Consider the following 21,757-nt stretch of genomic DNA (forward strand, 5'->3'; position numbering starts at 1 on the left):
GAGTCACTTTACTTTCAATATTCTTTTAATCATTCTATTCTTAGAATATTGTATTCTTACCCTTATTTGATAGCATATTTAGTTTGTATACAATTTTACAGAAATATTGAAATATTCACCGAATGGGAATGCATTTAGGACAAAGTGGTATCGAATATCGATACGCGCAAACGGCGCGCGATATAATTTTTGATGTTGCCTGAGTGATTAGCCGATATTTGATGAATGATATACCTACGCGCAGAGAGACAGTAGACTCTATTTTGCATGATGTAAAGAAGCATTAGAGTTTGCCGTTTGAATTGCAGCGAGATATAAGAAATAGAGGTTACATACAAGGAAACACAGTGACAATATACTTAATGAATTTATAATAAACTCCAGTCGTACTGTACATCAATGAAATCAGCCTCGTCAATAAATTAATTACGCTTTAATATGAAATGGAATGACCGAGATACACAAAGTTGTGTTGTTATCATATATATAACTCGATATAGCACATCTTTTCCTCGCTTATTATATAATACATAGTTTCTAAATAGCAACACAAGAAAGAAGTTCACGCGAATATCCGATTCAGGTACATCATCTCGCACACTGTAAAATACTTAGGCGGGCCGCAATATATATTTTCTCGAACACTTTTAGTTATCAGTTATTCGTACAGAGAAAAAGTGTGATTGTGTATGTGTATGCGTGTGAGTGTGTGTATCAGTGTGAGTGTATGAACGTGTATGCAATACGCGTGTATACGTAATCGAGCGAATTTACATACTCATATCTGTCGTGTACATATACATCTGTTTATATTTCCGTACATGTGTGTTTGTATTACGTGTATATGCGTTTTTACGCTGTCGAGAAATACGCACGTACATTCATGCTACGTTATAGTCTCCTTCTGAGTTATAAAAGTACGAAAAAAAAACTATCTTCTCATACGATGCGACGTAAACGTACTATATGTATGTATACCTACACATTGCAAACACATTATTCCCGCTGGAAGGAAGCAAGAGTACATGGTCTAATAATAATAAAATAACTCCCGAATATACATATCGCGAGTATATATATATTCAGCCGTGTCTGTCGTCGCTCTAGTGCTTTTTGGACATTCGTTGATCGTGGGATGAGTGAACGTCGGATAAATCGTCTCGCGGGAATGCGCTCTCCGTCCACGATTTTTTCTTCTTCTCCCCCGTCCTTCCCGTTCTTCCCGTTCTTCCTCCGTCGTTCGTAGCCGAACTGTTCTCGATCGCGTCCCGTCACTTCCATTCCTACGCCATTACGAACGAGCCTTTCAGGTTTCATCGCCGTGACGTGACCCAAGGAGCTCCCTGTGTTCGCTCCGGTTGTATATTGCTGCTGCGTGGTGATCCAAGGCGATCCCATAGAGGAAACGTCATCATCGCACAAAGCGCCTCTCGAGCTCTCCTCCTCCTCCTCCTCCTCCTCCTCCTCTTCCTTCTCAATCTCCTCCTCCTCCTCCACCTCCTCTTACAAACACGTCGACGTACGCAAAGTGTTCCAAAGCGCGTTTCTCGAACGATGCACTATATGCGTTTAGCGAATGACGATTAGAAGAAGCGCAAACAATTCCACAACGATCCTCGCCGACGGCCGCAGGCTCACCGTGGAGGACCCCAGCACTGAAAAGTTATCGAACGAGACGCTCTGATAATACGATATATATCCCACTCTTTGTTTCTGTTTTTCTTTTCGAGGGATTAAGCTGAGCGAGCGGAGGAATTCAGATCACGGCTCAACGTGGCTTCCTGAATGCCCCGACTGTTTGAAAGCAAACTCTAAGAGCTCATCGAGTCCGCCGGATGTTGCTCGAAGAGCTCGAAAAAGAAAAATAGATCGCTCTCTAAGCAAATGAACACGCACTCGGTTCGTGTTTCTAGCGGTGTATCGAATTTCGATAAATAATCACCGAGCAACGATATATTTACGAGGCCCATTCGAGGGCCCCCTTGAGATAATGAAACCGCGTCGCGCGCTGATCCGGCGTAGAGTAGCGAAGAAAAGCCTTTACCTTTCACTCCAACCTGACCGTCGGGCTTCTTCTGGCCGGTCTGAAAATTTGGCGGTGGCTGGAGGTAGTTGATGCCGACGATGGTCGCGGCAGGCTCATAGTGTATCACCCGCGGCCGATCCTCCTCGGCGCTGACTTCCGTACTTTGCCAATAAATGTCGTATACCGACGCGCTGCAACGTATCTTCAGCTTGCCGTTCACGAAGTGATCGTACGTAACCAGGAACTGGAGTCCGATTTTCGAGATCTGCCACTCCGACTCGTTCGTGTCGAGCGGGCTGTACGTGCGAACGTACGACGTGAGAGGCTGAGGAAAGAGAAGAAGCGCAAAAGGCGTAAATTAGTCATTGGGATTAAAGAACGTCTCTAAATGTGTAAGACTCGCGCGGATATAGAGATAATACGCAGCGTCGCTATAACTGTAGCGTACAAAAAATAGTGGATAATGTGGAAAGATTATTATTATTATTTGTAATCGCGCGTGTATGTCAGAATCATATATTCCGATATAGTCGTAAATGACCTCGAATATATTTAATTTTAGAAAACTAAGTTAATTAGGTTCAGTTAGCGGTTGTGATGAGTCGATGATGGTATAATGGACTGTTAAAGGATGAAATAAATACTAATATCGTGGTATAAGTATGAAAAACTGTACTCGCGCTGCTTCGTATATCGTTAATACTGTTATATAAATTCCTGGTAGCAACGGCGATTTCAATTTGCCGACGATCATACATTCGTGCATGGCACGGGAAATACGTAGAGAGGTGCGTTAACGTAAGGTGATTAACTATTTTGAGCATTAAAAATAATGTTTTGTAAGTATGCTTAAAATCTTGAAATACATATCTAGGTTTGGAGAAAAAGCTTTCAACATTTTAATTTATCTGTTATGAAAAAGAACTAATGAAACGCTTCAATAAACTGTCCAGTCGACACAATTTGTAACTGCTGTATAATTTGGGAATAATATTTTATATAACAAATATTTTATTATTTGTACCTATTGCTTTCTTTTATATAATATAAATGTGCTACAAATTATTTGTGCAATGCTTTAATATATGCATGAAATTTAAACATTGAAACTATATAGACGTTATGAAAAAAAGAGTAATTAATTATGATAAAATAATATAAATGTACTAGCATTATTTTTGAAAAAGGGTGAAATTATAATATAACTACAACATTGCTACGACTTTCACGTTATATAAAATGTGATACTGAAATAATAGCTGCTATATAGTAAACACATAACTGTGTTGACCGGGTGATTACTATATCAGTTTATTGAAAATGATATATGGTAACCGATAGTAACTGATGATATTTCATCAGTTATTGAAACTCTTTATCAGTTCCTTTTCGTAAAGGATATTATTTATCAAATCTGAATAACAGACTAATTATTTAAACAACTAGTAGTTGATTTAGCAATAGATAAAATAGTGAACTGTAGATTTAGAGAACTTCTCGAACATGTTCTCAATTAAGCCTTAATTAAGAGGTACTAACGTTAATATTCTATACGCTATCGAGGATCAGAATGTTAAATTATTTTCCGCACCGCGAATGGCTGCTCTCTCTCTCCAACTTCGGAACATCTCGAGGAGGAACGTATCCCATAAGCTCCCTTGTCTCTGACGTTTGATCAGGGATAATGGATCAAAGCCGAGGTAAACTAAATAGAGGTATCTGATCCTCCTCCTCTCCCGTTCCTTTCCGTCGGTCTCTATCCCCCGGTCTAACCGCGCGCGCATTACTATCATTAGCAGTTAGAGCATACCTGTCGATCGTTGATATACCAAGTGAGATTCGCGGCGGGTTTGCTCCGGCCGGATGTGCAGTTCAAACGTAGCGAATCCTCGACGCGGTATTTCGTCTTTAGCCCCTGTATCGACGGCCTCTCAGAGGGCAATTCTGCGAAGGCAATATATACTCCACGTATATAGAGTGTTCCAGATCTAGCCACCTCGGCCTCTTGGCCTCGGTGTGCGAGGGCGCCCACGCTCCTCCCATGCATACACCACACTACTTCGCGGTGTCGAAAGCAGATTTTCTCTCTCTCCGCGAAAATATCAAGGGAAAGCTATCGTCTCCTTTCAAGCAAATCCTCAATTTCTCACGTTAATGTGTTCGCAATAAATTCTCATATCCCGGGCATGTGTTCCGAAAACTGTAGCAAAGCTCGTCTCACGTCAGATTAAAATTGACGATAAGAAAATCCGCGGGGAGAACCCTTCTTTCAGTCGCGCATAACTCAGATGTGAGATCCTCGACGTTTTTTTTTCTTTTTTTTTCGTAACGCGAAGTAAACGACGCCGGTTCAGACAAAGAATGATTTCGGATCACCCGGTACGTACGCACGCGACCGAGCGTCGCACGAGCTTGCGTGCAGTCGAGACGTTGTCGCTTTGACCGAGCTTGACCGAACCCGTCGTCGTTTCCCCAAAGCCCGACGCAGTCGAAACTTTCGGCGACGGTGACGGTTGGTCGATACGAGGGGGCAAAACGGCCCTCCCCCTTCTCTCCCCCTCCCCGACCGCATCCCCTTCGCATACTCGTCTCTCGTACGAAAAATTCTTCTCTTACGATAGACGGAGCGATTCGCGCTCGCGTGCCCGGCCGTTCTCGCTATCGGCACGCGTCGTCGAGAGTACATACACATACGCACACGCGCGCGAGTCGTTACAGGCACCTGCACGTGTCGCCGCCAGCCCCGGACTCGCAAAATATCACTTTTTCACTTTTTTTTACGGTGGACGTAAATTCGTGCGCTTCGTCGCGCCTTTACGACGAAACGGCGCGGGATGATAGGGGCGAGGGCTGGGGGGGGGAGGGGCTAAAACGCAACGAATAAAAATGTCGCTGCTCTCTGACGCGAGAGACGCGAGAATTGAATAGTCCCGTCCTCGCGAGAAGATTTGTGTCGCATCTCCGAAACTCCGCGAGAGCTCGGGGATATGTATATTTCTTCTTTCCTTTTCATTCGCCGAGCTCCTGCTGCTGCTGCTGCTGGCGTTGACGCGCGCGGCGGAGACGCGAGTAATTAAAAAAGACATTTAATTCTCTCCGGGCGGCGGAGGAGTATACTACGCTCGTACGTAATATCAGAATAGATTACGGTATATTCGAAAAAAAAAAAAAAGAAGGAAGGAGCCTTTCCCTCGGCGGAATGTTGTAAATTTATCGGATGCCGCGTTTTAATGAGGGGACCTCGAAAATAGCGACATGCAATTTACGTTGTTAAAATATATTACTCGATGCGCGACCTCCGTATAAATTGCGAAGGAAGGCATAAGCATGCGCCACTTTGGTTTTTTCTCTCCTCCCTATCCCCGTTCTCGCCCCCCGTTTTCCCATCTCTCTATTTTTCTCCTCGCGGCGTTCGTCTATCTTATATACGGTGAATTATCGTGAATGTTTTATTGATGGCGAGAATGCGATTTAAATAGCGCGCTTATTATTATTCCCCCTTATCAAAAACTCGATATCGCGACGGGGACGACGGCGTCGGGCAAAGCGCGCTAAGTCGACCACGCCGGTGTAATAATAATGCTCTCACGTGTTTTTACGCGGTCGACGACGACGACGACGACGACGACGACGACGACGACAGCGGCGGTCGACGCGAGTCGAGTCGAGTCCTGAGTTATTAACGTGAGCAACGAGAGCGCCGGATGGGAAGGACGACAGAAGAGAGAGGGGACACACTTACCGACGACGTTCATCGCCGCGTAAACTATAGCCGTGTGGAAGGAAGGTGCGTCGGCTGATACCTCGCAGCTGTACACGCCCGCCGCCTCCAATTCCAACTTTGTCAGCACGACCTGCGTCGCGTTGCTCTCCGTTTTCTGCGGAAACAACAGTAATTCATTACGAATGAGACGGGACACGAGACGCCGTCTTCGTCCGATTATCGGGGACACGCGAGGACCGCGGGAATTCTCTCTTCCCTGGGACGGATACGCGCGGCATGTATACATGTACGTGTATGTAAGGAAGCACGTAGGCAACGCGGGCGCGTTTACGAGAGGAATCCGTCCGATTCCATTAATGACCCAATGCTTCCGCCAATCGCGTGACATGCGATCGACCTGGTTGCTCGATATCAGCCCCCCACCCCCTTGATTTAATTCCCAATCGGGACTGCCCGTCTCGCGTCTACCCCTCGCGCGCGGCCCATCCGCGCGCGTTAAATATTCGCGATGCACTCGCGGGCTCGCTTTTTTTCAACCTTTTATTTGTTTTTTTTTTGGTACACATACATCGGCTGCCGATTGCCGAGAGTCGTTATCGGCGATGTTAAAAGTAATGAATATCGCAGCAAGGTGTCCGAATTGCGCTTCGAATTGCAGGGCGGAAAGCGCCCGCGGCACCTCGGCCCCGTTCGTATTGCAAAAATGCGGCGCACGCGAGCGAGCGAGCAAACTAAAACAAGTTGGAAGCGTTAAAAAACGCGCGTGCGGGCGCAATAATGTCAGGATGATCTGGTCGCCAGACCAATGGACGTACGTGTCGCGTCACACTGTATAGCCGTTCGTCACAACAACCGTCATTAGATCGTAATCGGAGCTGTCGTGTCCGAAATGCGGAATTATAAATTGGACCTCGTCGCGCCGCGTTGGTCCGCGAGTACCGCGCATAAAATTATATTTAACGGCGTTTTAAGCAACCGGAGGATTGACGCGTGTAAACGCGTTACATGCGCGAAACGAGCGCTCGCGAAGTAAAATAGAGTGGAGTAGATTTGTGTCTTATTTGGGAAAAGTACTTTGAAAATATAGTAAAAATTGTAGTTCAAGGTGAACGTGCAGTATGCCGAAATTTGAAAATTGCTATATTGTCCCGATAGTTAAAATCTCGAAATTTAAGAAACATGTGACAATGTTTCCTAAAATCAGTCGTGAAATATAAGAAAATAGAACAATGCCTGAAAGAATTATCGACCAAAGATAATATATTAAGATAGAACCGCATCTCGAATTTCAAAAGAGAGAGAAAAAGAATAGATAAAGTATTCAAAATTAAAAACAATAAGAAAGAGTAAGGCCAGTGAGAGTCAGCGCAGATATAATTGCGCGATAAAGACTACAGATAAAATTAAATCTGTTTATTCATATAATAACAATAGACGAACGTTTCGACTCTCTTTGGAGTCCTCTTCAGCGTATTAATAACAGAAGAAAAGATAGCCGACATCAGTCCATAATGTTAAATGCGGCTGTGTTACCATAGGTTTGTCAGATCCGCAGTGGCCTCTTAGTGCATAGCATTCTCGAAGGAAATGACAAATCTCAATAAGATCTGATGACGACGTGTGAAGTTTTGAATAACGCTTGTCATGTGAAATATTCACTTATCAAAATTATATTTGTTCGCGAGTTATCGCAAGTTATTTACCCCGCAGAAAGACGTGTATCTTATCTCAACACAAACGGAAATACATTCCTAATAAGTATCTTGTGTTCACCGAATGTGATTGGACTGCACTAGTGCGCACTGGTGCATATTAAAGCCTGTACACTGATCTAATTTTATTTAAAAATAAAATATAAGTATTTTGAAGAATAAAATATATATTTTACCAACGTGCAAAATAAAATATCGATTAAGGATTTCGCAATTTAATCCGTTCATATATTTATATTAAATACACATCCTTCGTCGATTAGTGTACGACGGTTTTATAACGTGCACTAGTGCGCATTAGTGCGTCCAACCGAATTCGCTATTAGAGATTTTTGTTTTTTATTCTAATAATTTGAATTGCTTTTGTACTTTTTAAGCTAATAATTTTCTTGGTTTTGAATAATTAAAATATTTAAATAGGTATATTGTAAATGCGTGTATACATATACACGTTTATATACATGTTTTTTTTTGTTTCTTTTACTATAAGAATTGTAATGTATCGAAATGAAATATAGTAATTAACTTGTGAAATTTCTGAAAAAAATTGTCGAGATAATTTTAATATAAGTATTTTTATTCTCTTTTTTTTTAATTTCGAGATACGGTGTTATCTCGATATGTTCACTTTGGTCAATTATTTTTCCGGACTGGACCATTTTTATATTGCCCCATTTTTTTAAGTTTCTAGTATTATGATCTATCGGGATGTTGTCACATTTTTTAAATTTTGGGATTTTGACTTTCGGGACATTGTCGTAATTCTCAATTTTCGTGATTACGATTTTTCGGGACACCCAATTCAACATCGTGATATTTCAGATATTTCGGCGACATATATTTCATATATGTATGTACTGTAACTACTGACGTAAATAATAGAATATTATCGATTTTTTCTCTCTCTCTCTTGTTGATAAATTACAAAAATACAATTTTTAAAAACTGCAGAATTTTGCGATACCATAAATTGAATATAAGACTACAATAAAAAAACGCGATAAAACTCCTGTCCAGTTAAAAAATTAAAAATAAAAATAAAAATGGAATTTAATGGAGGAAAAACGCGTCACTCACACCAGGACGAGCAATGCACATCGACGATGGCCATCAGTTACCCCTCTCTCGTAGGGAGAGACAGCTCGAATTCAAAAACTTCGATCAGCCGATATGTAGAACGGTACGGCTATACAGCAAGCAGGAACTGTACGTTCCGGCGCTATCGGTGTTATCGTGTTCCATTCGCAACTTCTCGACCGCAATAAATCCTCATCCCTACTCTTTCTCTCTTTTTCCCTTTCTTGACACCCGCTACTTTTTTTCCTCCGCACCCGGTCCCGCCGGGACGGGCAAAAGGATCTCGAGATTTCGCGGGACGGTCCACGGGACACCCCGTGAATCGTAAGCTCGTCCGTCTCCTCGGATCGCGGGGACGAGGGACGGGGGATTGAGGGACGGGGGATTGGGGAGGGCAAACTCACCTTCACTGTCAGGTTCCCGATGGGGAAAGTCTTGACGGGCGGGCTCTCGTTCGGGGCATAGCGATAAAACTCTCGACCCCCTTTGTACCACTTGACAGCGTACAACGGGTCGCCTTCGGTGTCATACCAACATTTTAGCGTCGCCGAGTCGCCCTTCTTCACGGCCGTCGGTATCTGGATGCGCACTCCCCGCAGACCCGAACAAATTCCTGAGGAGCAGAGAAAGAAAGGAGAGGTCCGTTAATTATATTTTATCGGTGCCGTCGACGACGTCCGGGTAACCGGGTATTATACAGCCGTTTTGTCGTCGAAACGCCCGCCCCCTCCCCTCCACCCCCGGCTCGCGCTTATCTCGACGGGCGATCTTGGCGAGGTTATTAGAGCACGTGCAGGACGCGGAGACTCGCGTATGGATCCGAATCTCGGTGCCCGACCCATGCCCCCGGGGGAAAAGAGGAAATGAAAGCCGAAGGTGAATTTCTGCCGTGTCATGTCATGAGAGGGCGGCTGAATATCGCCCGCGATGCATACCTCATCGATTACTGTCCGCGGACAGTGTTTCCCAAATAGGAGAAGTAGGGCCGATGGGCTTTTCGCGTTTTCTGAAAGGCCGGGCTAAAACCAAGTTCTCTAATACTCTTTAAATTTGTATCAGTGAAATCCTACTGATTTGTAAGCGATATACTTATAATTATGATCCTCAGTGACTGTTCACTGTTTTTCACAGTGATTCCGATTGAGAAGGGGATACTCTTCCTGACCGGGATCAGTAAATGTATCATTGATTGATACATATAATTATAAAGATACCACTGAAATCAGACTATTCATTATCTTTCGGTGAATAATATATCTACTGCTTCCAATTTAGAGAATATACGTCACACCGATCTTTTGCAGCCGTGTCGATTTTAAAATTCTCGCAATGGTCTACTTCGATTTGATTCCGTATGAGCCACTCTTTCGCGACTCAATTTTCCGCTAAATGTCATCTCTATTTTCGGCTCGGTAAAATACGCACGATGGTAATTATAATTCGTAATTTAGTTTCGACCTTTATACAAAAATGTCACGTTTCTCCGTCATCGCTTCCTACGGTGGCCGTATAATGGGACGCTCCAACGAAAAGCCATTGAAAGATATATTACGTTAATTAAAGATTATATTTCCCCGAGACCTTTCTGCGCGACTATCGTAAGGAAGCCTCATCTTCTAATTAGATCAAATGATCCCGTGCCGCGAGCTTGGGAACCACTGGGCTTCGCAGACAGCTACACAGCCACGGACCTGGTTATCAGAGACGACATCGTCATTACGCGGAAATCTTCGTAATGAAAGCAGCCGCGAATACAATACGGGCCCTCGCGGGAAATAGTTTTCTTACAATAAAACGTCGACGCGCAACGCACTCGCCCTCTCATCCGCGGATTCGAAATTATTCGGCGAATCCCACGTCGGCCGCCGGAATCCTTTATCGATCGCGCATAGAATCCTTGCCGCGTTATGCCTCGTAGGCCCTCCCCAGCTCCTTCCGCCAAATATTCTCATTCACGAGGAATGGGGATCGATCTCACGCGAGAAGCAGAACTTACGCGTTCCTGCCGAAACGAGTCTCGTCGCCGCCACCGCCACCGCCGCCGTGCACAGTGGGCTGTGAACGGGGGGAAAAAAGTTGGCTCCGCTTACCTCCGACCTAAATCTCGTTTCTGGCTATTCCCTGTATCTTCAAAACCACACAAATGCAAATTTGGGCTGCGCTTTATCTGCGCTTGCTCATTTACTGCTCTATCAAAGAGCGAGCAAGCGCAGGTAAATCCAAAATTCATCTATTTTAAGTTATTATAGTAATAGTTTTACAAGTTTTTACAATAATACTATTCTCTCTAAATCTGAATTAGTGAAATTTTATAACTTATAATTGTGATTTTCAGTGACTAATCACTATTTTTCATTCCGATTGAGAAGCCAGGATGCTCCCATTGACCGAATTAGTGTATTGTTACTGAAAGACAGGGCATATATCACCGAAATCAGACTATTCATTATCTTTCAGTGAATAATACACTGATTTCGATTTAGAGAGTATTATAGAGGAGGAAGGGATATTATAGCTACTGACCATTATGGTTGCCTCTATTATCTCCTTTATTAGATGACGAATTCTAGCAATGTGGCTTGTGGAATTATTATCGTTTAGCTGCCCGTCGTTTTTTAGTAGCGCTAATATGCTAATAAACAATAGCTGATAAAACATTTTTCACACGAAAAGAAGAATTTTGCTGAAATACAGATCTAAAAATAATTATGTTAAACCATCAAAAAATTTACATTGGACGTTTAAACTGGTTGCTAGAATGTCAAAATTTTTTGCAGCGTTTATCATCATGCTTGAATGTTTAACATAATAATTTTGATGGTTCAACATAAAATTATTTTCTGATACGTGTCTTTTCTAAGCTAAATTTTTAGATACTACGGTAAAATTGGTCTTTCCGTGTACTTTTCAGCACTTTGAACATTTTCATTTCTTTTTCAAGCTACATTTTAACGCTTAATTACATATACGTCCTCATTGTTTTTAAAATTGAACGTATTATCACGCGAATGTATGTAGACCCGAGTATTTTCTTGTTATTTAACTTTTTATTCGGCTTTTACACAGTTAAATAATAACATAGATGTTGTTGATATGGCTTTTAAGCGAAATTCTCATATCGGAATATTTTTTCGATAAATCGATTGTCACTTTAGAGAGCTGTATTCAGAAACATTAGAGATATTATTTTATCCTTGTTTAACATTAAACAACAAGGATAAAATGTTTATGAAAATCTCTAATGTTTTTGAACGCAGGAAAATTTTAAACGATGGAAAATCAAAAATATATCATTTTGTAACAAAATACTCTGTTTTTTTTAAACTAAACCAATTTTTTAAATTTATATTTGGGCTAGTCATATTACCACCACTTTTTCTCTTCCACCGATTATGAAATCACCTCCTAAGTAACAAATATTTTATTACTTTGTATCTAGAATCTATTATATTAAACAACACATTGGCAAATCGTTCAAGTCTCAACATAAAACGTCGATTAAGTTATTCAAGTTGGTCAACAAAGTTATTCGACGAAATGAAAATAGGTGCCCTCTTTTCCTCTAATAGGTTTAGCAGCAATAGGTTTTTTGCAATAATACTATACTATTATTAAATTTATTATTTTTAATATAACTTTTTATTAATTAATCTTTGAAAAGCATTACTTTGTTGTTATTAAGCTTAGTTACAAGCCTTTTTGTTACAAAATAATAAATGCAGCATCTACTATTTTATAAGTTATAGACTTTTCTCGGCGAATATCTCGTTTTGTTCGACTGTGCGGCGCTCTTCGCGGAATTTCCACATGTCGACCACACGTACCCAAAAATCGTTCATTCTTTCGAAACGGTCTCGTTCTCCGGCTATTCACGTCGCGCGTTTTGCATAAAGAATTACGGTATAAATCTGTAAACGGAAACCATATCTCGGTCAACGAGAGTTTCCATTATCCAAGAATTCCATTATCGACGACAGTTTGTGTGTTAATTCCAGCTTCTTTTTCAGCGTGTATATACGTGTTCCGAATGTACCTCGGCAGAGAGGAAATCTAAAAACTTCGGAGTCACACGACGCGACATCGCGGACTCGGGACTCGTTACCGTATTCAATCAGGCAACAAACTTTACGGTCAGCAAACTCAAGTTGGCGATGTCTGTTTATGTAAAGAAAGTCCACGGTATTAAAGTTTCCGTGTAAATGATTCATGCAGTACGCAACGATTTCAATGCGATAGTTTTTGCCAAAGTTTCAGCTCGCGCTGCGCCGCGCCACGTCGCGCCGGCGAGAAATTCTTAGCGTTTCTTTCCATCGCGAGATCGATATAATGCCCGAGTCGCAGTTTCGCGGATTGGATGAAGGAGTTTCGGGGGAGAGAAGTATCGTAAGGAAATATTGCTCCAGCGCATTAAAGGGTGTGACGACGATCCGGACGTAATGTCCCCGTGCTTCGTTTAGAGGCACTTCACGGGACTTACGGGTATTTAGTTACAAAACCACCAGAGAGGGCACTCTCTCTCGTGGCCGGTCGTTAGTCGTTAATAAAAAGTGGATTTGCGGCAAGCACGGAGACGACTGAAGAACGGGGAAGAAGAAGAAGAAGAAGAAGAAGAAGGAGGAGAAGGAGGGGATTGAGGTGACGACCGCCGGCTCTACTATACCCACCCTGTTCCGAGACTATCGTCGTCTCCCGGCTGAAAGTAACGAACGTGCTGTCGTACGAAAGAAACAGATAAGCACGCACGACGCCGTAACGCACTGCTTCTAGAGCACTACACTCTCTTTCTCTCTGGCGGGCGAGGACGATTAAGGGTGCCGGCACGTTAACGAGCCGAGTTCAAATTCGAGTTTTTTTTCGCGAGGGAGCGCCGAATCGTTGTACGATACATCCTCCCGCGCAGAAAGAAAAAAAGAAGAAGAAAAAACGAATAAGAGAAACGGCTGAAAAAAGATGAAGTGGATGCGCAAACAGCGCTCCGCAATAATTTCCATTCGCCCCGTGGGTGTGCTACCCCCATAGTGGCGAAGTGGGTAATATCAATCTGCTCGAGAGACAGCGGCTCGATTCGGAATATTCGATACCGATACGAGAGAGGCGAGTTCAGCTTAATTCGCTTACACTAATGGCGATACGCTCGGTTTAACGGACAGCTCTCGCGCAATGAATACGATTTCGCCCGATCGGACAATCGCGCGGACGGATCTGCAGAACGGATATGACGTTCGGTAGAGCGATCGGCTTAATTAGCTGCCGAGCGAAGCGACGAATCGCATTTGCAAAGAGAGAGAGAGAGATAGAGAGAGAGAGGGAGAGAGAGAAGGAAAACCCGTATCGTCATGCGCTTGATCGCTTCGTGTCCCTACGCACTCCAATGAGAAGCTTATCTTTTATGCACCAGCAAAAGACTCGCGCACGATCGGACGAAAATTACTGAGTGGGAATGCGAGTCGTCGCGGGACTTCGATTCGAAATTTCGCGAACGAAAATGTTATCTGAACTCTGCTATTTTTGGCGCAAACTGATAAAGCGAGATACCGTAATAACGGAACAATCGCCGCCGCGCATCGTTATCTGCGCGTTATAAATGGTAACGCGTAGATAGGCGAGGTTCCGTCATTCTCTCTTTTTTTCCCTTTCCCTCTTTCCTCTCCCGAAAAAAAGGGAGAAAAAAGGGGTTATAACTCGCTTTTCATACAGTAGATCCTCGCTCGTAAAAATATCGCGCTAATGCAGACGGGGTATCTCGCGCTTAATATCGGGTTTCGGAATCCGTTCAATTTGAAGCACGGTACTCGTTTTCGAGCGAGATGTTTGTTAATGTCAGATGCGCAGGTTTCCATGACGTAGACTGTAGACGATCGCGTGGAGTATACATTTTAACACTTCATTTATCAAACGTTATTATTTGTTGGAGGAATCGAAAATGGTATGATTCCAAGCGAGTTTATTTCTCGATACTATATCTCTATATCTCCCGTTCATTTTTATCGCGACGAGGATACGTTGAGATTATTTTTGCGCATCTTTAGCATCGACGTCTTAATTCCCGGATTTATTATGTAATTAGTTGTGAAAGATGAAAATCTTATATCAGCGTGTCAATATGATGATTTCTCGATAATTTTGATTCGAGAATTTATTGATTTGATCTAATTTGATATAATTTTCATGTTGTTGCACGGCAATTTTGACATCATAAATTGATTTAATTGTGATGATATCATATTAAAAGGAATTCCTTCTCGATGAATCTTTTTTCAGTATATCAACATTTCTCGATAATTTTGATTTACCGATTTATTGATTTGTTAATAATTTTCATGTCGGATGACACGGCGATTTTGATATCAGTTTATGTCATCGCAATCACGTGTTAAAAGAAATTTTTTTGGGGAAAATCTTTTATCAGTGTGTCAACACAACGTATCTCGCTAATTTTGATTTCTTGATTTGTTAATATAATTTTCATACTGTCGGACGATACGGCAATCTTGATATCAGTTTATGTTATCCTAATTACATGTTAAAAGAAATTCTTTCTTGAAAAATTTTTTATTAATGTATCAACACGATTTCTTGATAATTTTGATTTATTAATTTGTTAAAATTATAATTTTTATGTTGTCAGACGAAACGGCGATTTTGATATCAGTTTGCGTCATCACAATTACATATTAAAAGAAATTCCTTTTTGAAAAATCTTTTATCAGCGTGCCAACATTTCTCAATATTTGTGATTTGCCGTTTTATTAGTTTGTTGATATAATTCTTACATTATCGGACGAAACAGCAATCTTGACAATCAATTTACCGTGTACAAATTCTGTCCTCACAATCACATATTAAAAGAAATTGCTTTTAGAAAAATGTTTTATCAGTTATATCGACATATTTGTTAACATAATTTTCCTATTGTCAAACGAAATGGTAGAGATGCTTTAATGTCAACCCATCAAATACAAATTTTCCTTTCCACGTCTTAAAAGAAATTCTCTCCAGAAAAGAGCTAATCTAACTGAATTGTTCAAAAATGTACACATCATCGAAAGAAGAGCAGGATTGACATAGGATTGACGGCGAGCAGGAAGACTCCATTTACAAACGAAAGAGTCGTTGCGAATAGTCGATCAACATATATATCGGGAAGTTCCAAGATAATCGGAGAATATCTGATCGCTCACCGTGACTACCGTTAATATTAAGGAAGAAAAACACGAGTGAGATAGGAAGTTTGGCGAAACCGGATCTTTAGAACGTCGAGCGGAGCGCAAATTCATCCGGCGAGAGAGAGAGAGAGAGAAAGAGAGAGAGCGAGAGAGAGGGTGAAGGGGGAGATGAGGGAATGATACTCTCCATCTCGCGTCGTAAAATCGCATTCGTCGGAATGTCATTAATGCGATTATATACCACTGCGATGGGAATTCGTTAAATTTGTTAATGCCCTATTACGGGGAACGCCCGCACGTTTTATGGCGAACGGTGCAACGACCCGACGCCAACGTCCGACATTCCTCGGGTACACATCGCCGATACTCTCCCGCTGGTTCAATGCTCGCGGGGGAGCGAAAAGGATCCCCTTTCTCAAAGACGAGACTCGGTGCGCGCGAGTCTCTCGTCTCTCCGCTAACAGTTTTTGCACTTCGTTCCCCGCAACGTAGCAACGCCCATCGCCGAGACGAAATTCCGTTTCACGAGCTGGGAAATCCCGAGGATCCGGCGGAACAAACACGTTTGCGACGCTTCCTGACAATTCACCCCCCCCGACGACGACGTTTGCGTGCCGCGTTATTATACTCACGACGGCTTCCTCGCGCGTACCCCACCATGGTCTATGCATGTGCTTTATGCTAATATCCGTAATGGAGAAAGTTTCTGATATCGCGAAAAAGTGGCTGACCTGGCGCACTCGAGCACATGAATTTTACGGTAGAGCTAAATTAACGATGGTAAAACGCATATAAGTAACGCGCTTGAAATTTTTATACTTTGTCGCCCATGCGCTTCGATGCGATAATGCGATAATTTAATCCCCCTTAATATCGGCAATTTAATTTAATCCATGTTAACATAATAAATTCATTGGGTTTAACGTAATAGCTTGACCGAAAAGTCGAATATATGTGCGCATGCAAAATTTATATATCGTCGGTTCGCGCACGTACACGCACATGTTTATTCAGATGTGTCAATGCAAACGTTTCGCGTTTTCGAGCGAAATATTTGTCCACGGCTAACTTATAGCTTATTTTCACGTTTCGCAGATGCGGGCATTCGCTCGGCGTGCCGTCGCTTCCGCGGCTTCCACGCGAAAAGTCTGACCCGTCTCGCTCTCGTCGAGATGAGGGACAGGTGTAGGAGGAGGAGGAGGAGAAGAGAAGGAGAACGGCTCGCCGCAAGGACGTGCATCCACGTTGGCCGATAGCCATCGTGGATGCAGCAGCAGCGAACAGCCGACCCGCTTCGGCCGCAAGGCGAACGGTCGCAAGGATGGATCTATACCGCGCGTAGGATGCCGTTTATCGGGGCAACGAACGTGCCAGTCAGCGAGGGCAAACACGCGAGGCGAAACGGAGAGCGCGTGCACGCCGCCGACGACGGCGGATCGCACCGAGTCGTCGCGTCGCCGGATGCAACAAGGGAGATTCTGCGTGTTACGCGTGTATGCCGTCGACGATGACGTGAGTACATTATGCGTGTGTACGCATATATAAGGGGCGGTGTGGCGGTAGGAAGGCGTCGCGCGGCGTCGGAAGGCAAACTCACCCACGATGTGAACCCAGAGCAAAATTTTCAGTTCCATGGATGCTTCTGTCGGTGGTCGTCGTCGTCGACGTGTATCGCTAGGGCTGCGATCTGCTGCGATCCTCGCTCGTCGTCGTCCGTCGTCGTCGCGTCGGACGCGTCTCTTCGCATGTCGTCGGAGAGGCACCTCTCCGCTCTCTATCTCTCTCTATCTCTCCTCTTCAGCAGCAGCAGCAGCAGCAGCAGCAGCAGCAGCGGTAGCAGTAACAACAGTCAGTACGGCGCGCGTGTAAAGGGGTAGAGTAAGAGAGCGACGATAACAGCGGCGGCAACATCCCCCTTACATAATAACGCCGCGATCGGGGGATCGTCGGCGGAGCGTTACGTGTGAAGCGTACGCGGATCCCTGCGCGACTCGATTACGAGAATTATTCCCCCGGCGGTAGGGTATATGCGCGGTCCGCCGAGCCCGGCTTCTCTCTGGTGGTGCACGGCTGGCTCCGTCGCTGCTGGAACCCCCGTTGCGTTTCGCGCAGAATCAATTTCCTCGCGAAACGACGACGGCGGCGCCGGCGACGCGGCGCGCGCCGCGAGTGCGCGAGTGCGCGAGCGTGACCGCGCCTGCGTCCCCGAGCGTCGCTGAACGTGTGTCTCGCGGCGACCGGGGTGTACGTGTATATGTACGTGGTGCAGAGGCGCACTCACACGCAGAGACGGGGCGGAGCGACACGCATTCACCCCCGACGTCGTTGTGCCGCGGGGGTGAATGTGCGTACGTACGAGTAAAATCTGGTCCACCGATAGATTCCGAACAACTCCGAGCCGGCCTCGATAGGCCAGTCCGTCTCCCCTTTCCTCCTAGCCTCCCCGCGATGTTGTTCCCCCTTCCGCCCCTGCGTATTTTGTGTATGTACGTGTGTGTGTGTGTGTGTGTGTGTGTATTCGCAGGATGAACGCACTCCTGGCTACGAGGCGAGCGATCTTGTCACGATGTGTTCCCTTCCTCCTTTTTCGAGATATATACCGCTATCGATATTCCATCAGACCACCTATCTGGATATCCGTTTGTCTATTTGCAGCTCTGGCTGTTCTGTATCGCTGTGTTTTACTGGGGTAACTATACGCGATGAGACAATACCGCCTCGCTCCCTACTCAGAATCTATACATCCGCTCTCGTTTTCTCTTTTATCTTGACAATTAATTGCGTTTAATTTCGCGGTAATATTTAATTGATTCAATTGCTGTTTGTTGTACATCTAGACATCGATATTTATACAATATAATATTTTCATATATTTATATCTACGCACTTGCATAGATTTATAAATATTATACAAGGTATTAAAAAAAAATTTAGTATTTACATGGTAAATAATCCATATTGACACATCATACTGAGCAGAAAAACCTTGTAGACATAGATATAAACATTTTTGACGTCGCGCAACAGAAGTATTTTCATTAGCACGATCAGACAAAAAATGCATATCTGTTATTTCTTGATTGCAACAATAAGTTGACATTTTTAGCACGATACCTTATATGCACGTAATCACCAAGTTGTATATAGATCCGCAATCACCAGTTTATGACACCTGATAGATTGCCGGAAATCTTCTGTTATGAAGTGTGTATGGAAATTGAATGAGGACATACAGAACGCGGTTTACAAACGCTAAAGAGGTGAATATCGCATGCAACACGCAGAAGCCTGTAAGTCATTCATAATGCTAACGTACAAAAACGTTTCTATCTCAGAAACTGTTGAGCTTTCGACCCGTGTTCACTAAGTTTTTTTATTCAGTACGTTGTGTACTGTTTATCATATAAACGCTGAATTATGGTGTCTAGCGATATCTGGCTAGCCAATTCAAGAATATCTTCACGATACTCTAGGATACAAATCCTGGTTTTCCCAGATTAACTTACATAATTTTCATTGATAATATTATGTTTCGTATTCAAGTTAGGATTTTATATGACGTATGAATTATATAAAAAACGTTAACAAATTTGGAACAATATTATTTATTGTTTTATAAAAATGTCAAACGAAAAAATTACTGCCGTTTTATTAAATTATCAATCTGATTTTTAATGTCCACACTTGTTTTTAAGCTTTATTTAAAATTACTTTTTTTCTTATTTTTTAAATTCTTTCACAAGTTTATCGCGCTTCTTTGACTATTCGATACCACGCAATTCTTTCACTTGGTCCTTTTTTTGGCAATTTTTTCGCTTCTTTATACATGCGCATTGCGAACAAAATGAATCATAGATTCGGTTTTTTTTAGAATGAAAAAAAGAATAACAAAAATTCCAGGTCAGTCCTGAAATTCCAAGGTTTTTCCAGGATACGTTAAATTTCAGGATGATTCCAGGATTCAAGAACATTCAAGGATCGCTAGGCATTATGTGAATGGCGTTTTTTGTTAATACCCTATATATTTCTTTGTACATTTATATAACATTCATTCTGCTTTAAGAAAGAAATAAAAACAATTTATGGGTAAAATAAATAAAAAACTTGAGTTTGAACGTGTGAAAGGGACAATTAATCTGGAGTGCTCGTTCATCCGTTTGCTTAACGGTATTGTCTTCCTACTATTCCCTGTTAGTTCTCGTACAACAGTTAACGTAACGCTGTGACACAATGAACGAGACTTGTCTACGGCACAGATATTGTTCAGCTTTTATCCTCCAGAAATATGTGTGAACATAACTTACGTGAAGAGTATCATGTACAGGGGAGCACGGATATCCACGGATTATTTATCGCTGTCGCCCACCCCGATGTAATACAAGAAAGTAGAATGAACAGGGTCGTATCGTAACAGCACAATTGCGAGGCTTGCGTAAGTAAGTGCGTCGGGCGAGTGTGTTTGTGCGCCGATTGCACTCGACGGCAACGACGACGACGACGACGACGGCGACGACGTCGCCATTCGAGGGCGACACAGCTATACGAAGCGGAGCTGGACGTAACTCGCAATCCCGAATAACTTCCGAAGGGGAACTTGTTCGATTCCCAATGCAGCCGGCGACTTACCAAGGAATATCCATTCTCCCGGGATTATCAGTTTTAATTAAAACGAATTTTCGTCCCGTTCTCCTCCTTCTCCTCCTCTCCTCCTGCCCCGCCCACCGCTTCCGGTCCGGCGGTATTCGCACGACCAATTACGGCGAATTAAAACTAATTCGAAATAATCTTCAAAACTTTTCGCCGCCTCGCCAGGCCGGTTCAGTGGCCTTTCGGTCGGCCTTATCGTCTATCATTCGCACGTTCCTCGCAAAATGAACTCGAACTGTAAATCCTCATCATTCGCCACGTCCCAATTTACATTCCGACTCCTCGCCGCGAATATAAATAACTTTAATCATCATTGCATCTACGTATGTAGCGTGTCCATTAAATAGCATCGACGAATGAATACTTGCGAATACTACCGGTCGCGGTGGCGGTGGCGACACATTTATGTCGGGAAATTTAAATTCATGCCGGACACTTCGCATATGTATCCGCTATACATTGGTTTGTAATAAACTAATTACACACTCGCGCGTCTCGCCACTTCATCGGATTAGCCCTTCTCCGCGGCGCGACGAACTAGTAAATTTCTGCGCGATGAACGCGCGTGCATGTTCCGTTGTAAGTAAATCGTGTCGACTCATCGCGCAAAAATAAGTCGGTTACACCGCGCCGCACCTTTGGCGACGCGCTCGACGCGATGGTGAGCAAACGATCCTCTCTCGCGGGGTCTTGTTTACGCGGCAATAAACCTGAAAGGTCCCTGGTGAGACGCAGGAAGATGGATGGTGCGTTTCAGCGCGCACCACCGATGCGGCGGACTGAAACCATCCACCTGATCGCGGACGACGGTTAGCGCGGGCGTATAAGAGACTTTCGTCAGGAAAAAGGAAGTGGGCGGTTAATTGCCGAGGAAAAGTTCTCGGATTGACCCGCGCGCGACCCGTGGCCAATTTCTCCTTTCATTCCGCATCCGGCGCAGCGTATTATCCATGGTAGGTATTTGTGAGCGACGGACGAGGAAGGGAGATGCCCGACGCGGCGCGGAGCGATCTCATTTCGGATTCATAGGTGCGCGATCGCACGAATGAATAGCGGCTAATTAATATACCCATTGGTGCCCGGCATCTGTTTAACATCTTAATTACGATTCATTCGGCCGTTCGCGGAACTCTACTGTCGTGCGATAACCGTGCCGATCGTCCATTTATCGTAAAATCGATGACCGCCAAGTTTTTCATCCGTCGCTCTGTGCCAGTTTCTATGCCGGTCACCTACATCCCCTTTGTTCGAAAATAAGTTTGGTTATTATAAGTAAAAATAATGCCGTTGGCAGAAGTGAAAATTACTGGCGCTGCGTTTCGTTTTCCCCACCAGTAAAACCAGTAGACGATCTCAAATAGTCCGAAACGTCATAAAGATTTTCAGGTTTAAAATTACGGACATT

General features: G+C 43.5%; 1 protein-coding gene across 1 annotated transcript; it reads right to left on the reverse strand.

The window, feature by feature from the left end:
• Positions 1-352: 352 nt before the first annotated feature.
• Positions 353-17,818, reverse strand: LOC105197010. The gene is made up of 6 exons (XM_011163202.3): positions 17,303-17,818; positions 8,944-9,152; positions 5,769-5,904; positions 3,837-3,970; positions 2,045-2,351; positions 353-1,655 (listed from the first exon to the last, which is right to left on the reverse strand). Exons 1-6 carry the CDS (start codon positions 17,337-17,339, stop codon positions 1,570-1,572), a joined length of 909 nt encoding a protein of 302 aa, XP_011161504.1. The 5' UTR covers positions 17,340-17,818; the 3' UTR covers positions 353-1,569.
• Between the last annotated feature and the right edge of the window lie 3,939 nt (positions 17,819-21,757).

This window comes from Solenopsis invicta, chromosome 8, assembly GCF_016802725.1.
Source record: "Solenopsis invicta isolate M01_SB chromosome 8, UNIL_Sinv_3.0, whole genome shotgun sequence".
In the NCBI taxonomy this organism is placed as follows: Eukaryota; Metazoa; Arthropoda; class Insecta; order Hymenoptera; family Formicidae; genus Solenopsis; species Solenopsis invicta.

What these genes read in the sequence shown, in the direction of transcription:
- LOC105197010 (XM_011163202.3), bottom strand. Translation starts at nt 17,339, where the DNA reads ATGGAACTGAAAATTTTGCTCTGGGTTCACATCGTGG. An exon ending in GGTATATCAACGATCGACAG is followed by an intron (nt 2,352 to 3,836) that starts GTATGCTCTAAC and finishes CTCTTTCCTCAG; the next exon opens with CCTCTCACGTCGTACGTTCG. An exon ending in CGGTCAGGTTGGAGTGAAAG is followed by an intron (nt 1,656 to 2,044) that starts GTAAAGGCTTTT and finishes ATAACTTTTCAG; the next exon opens with TGCTGGGGTCCTCCACGGTG.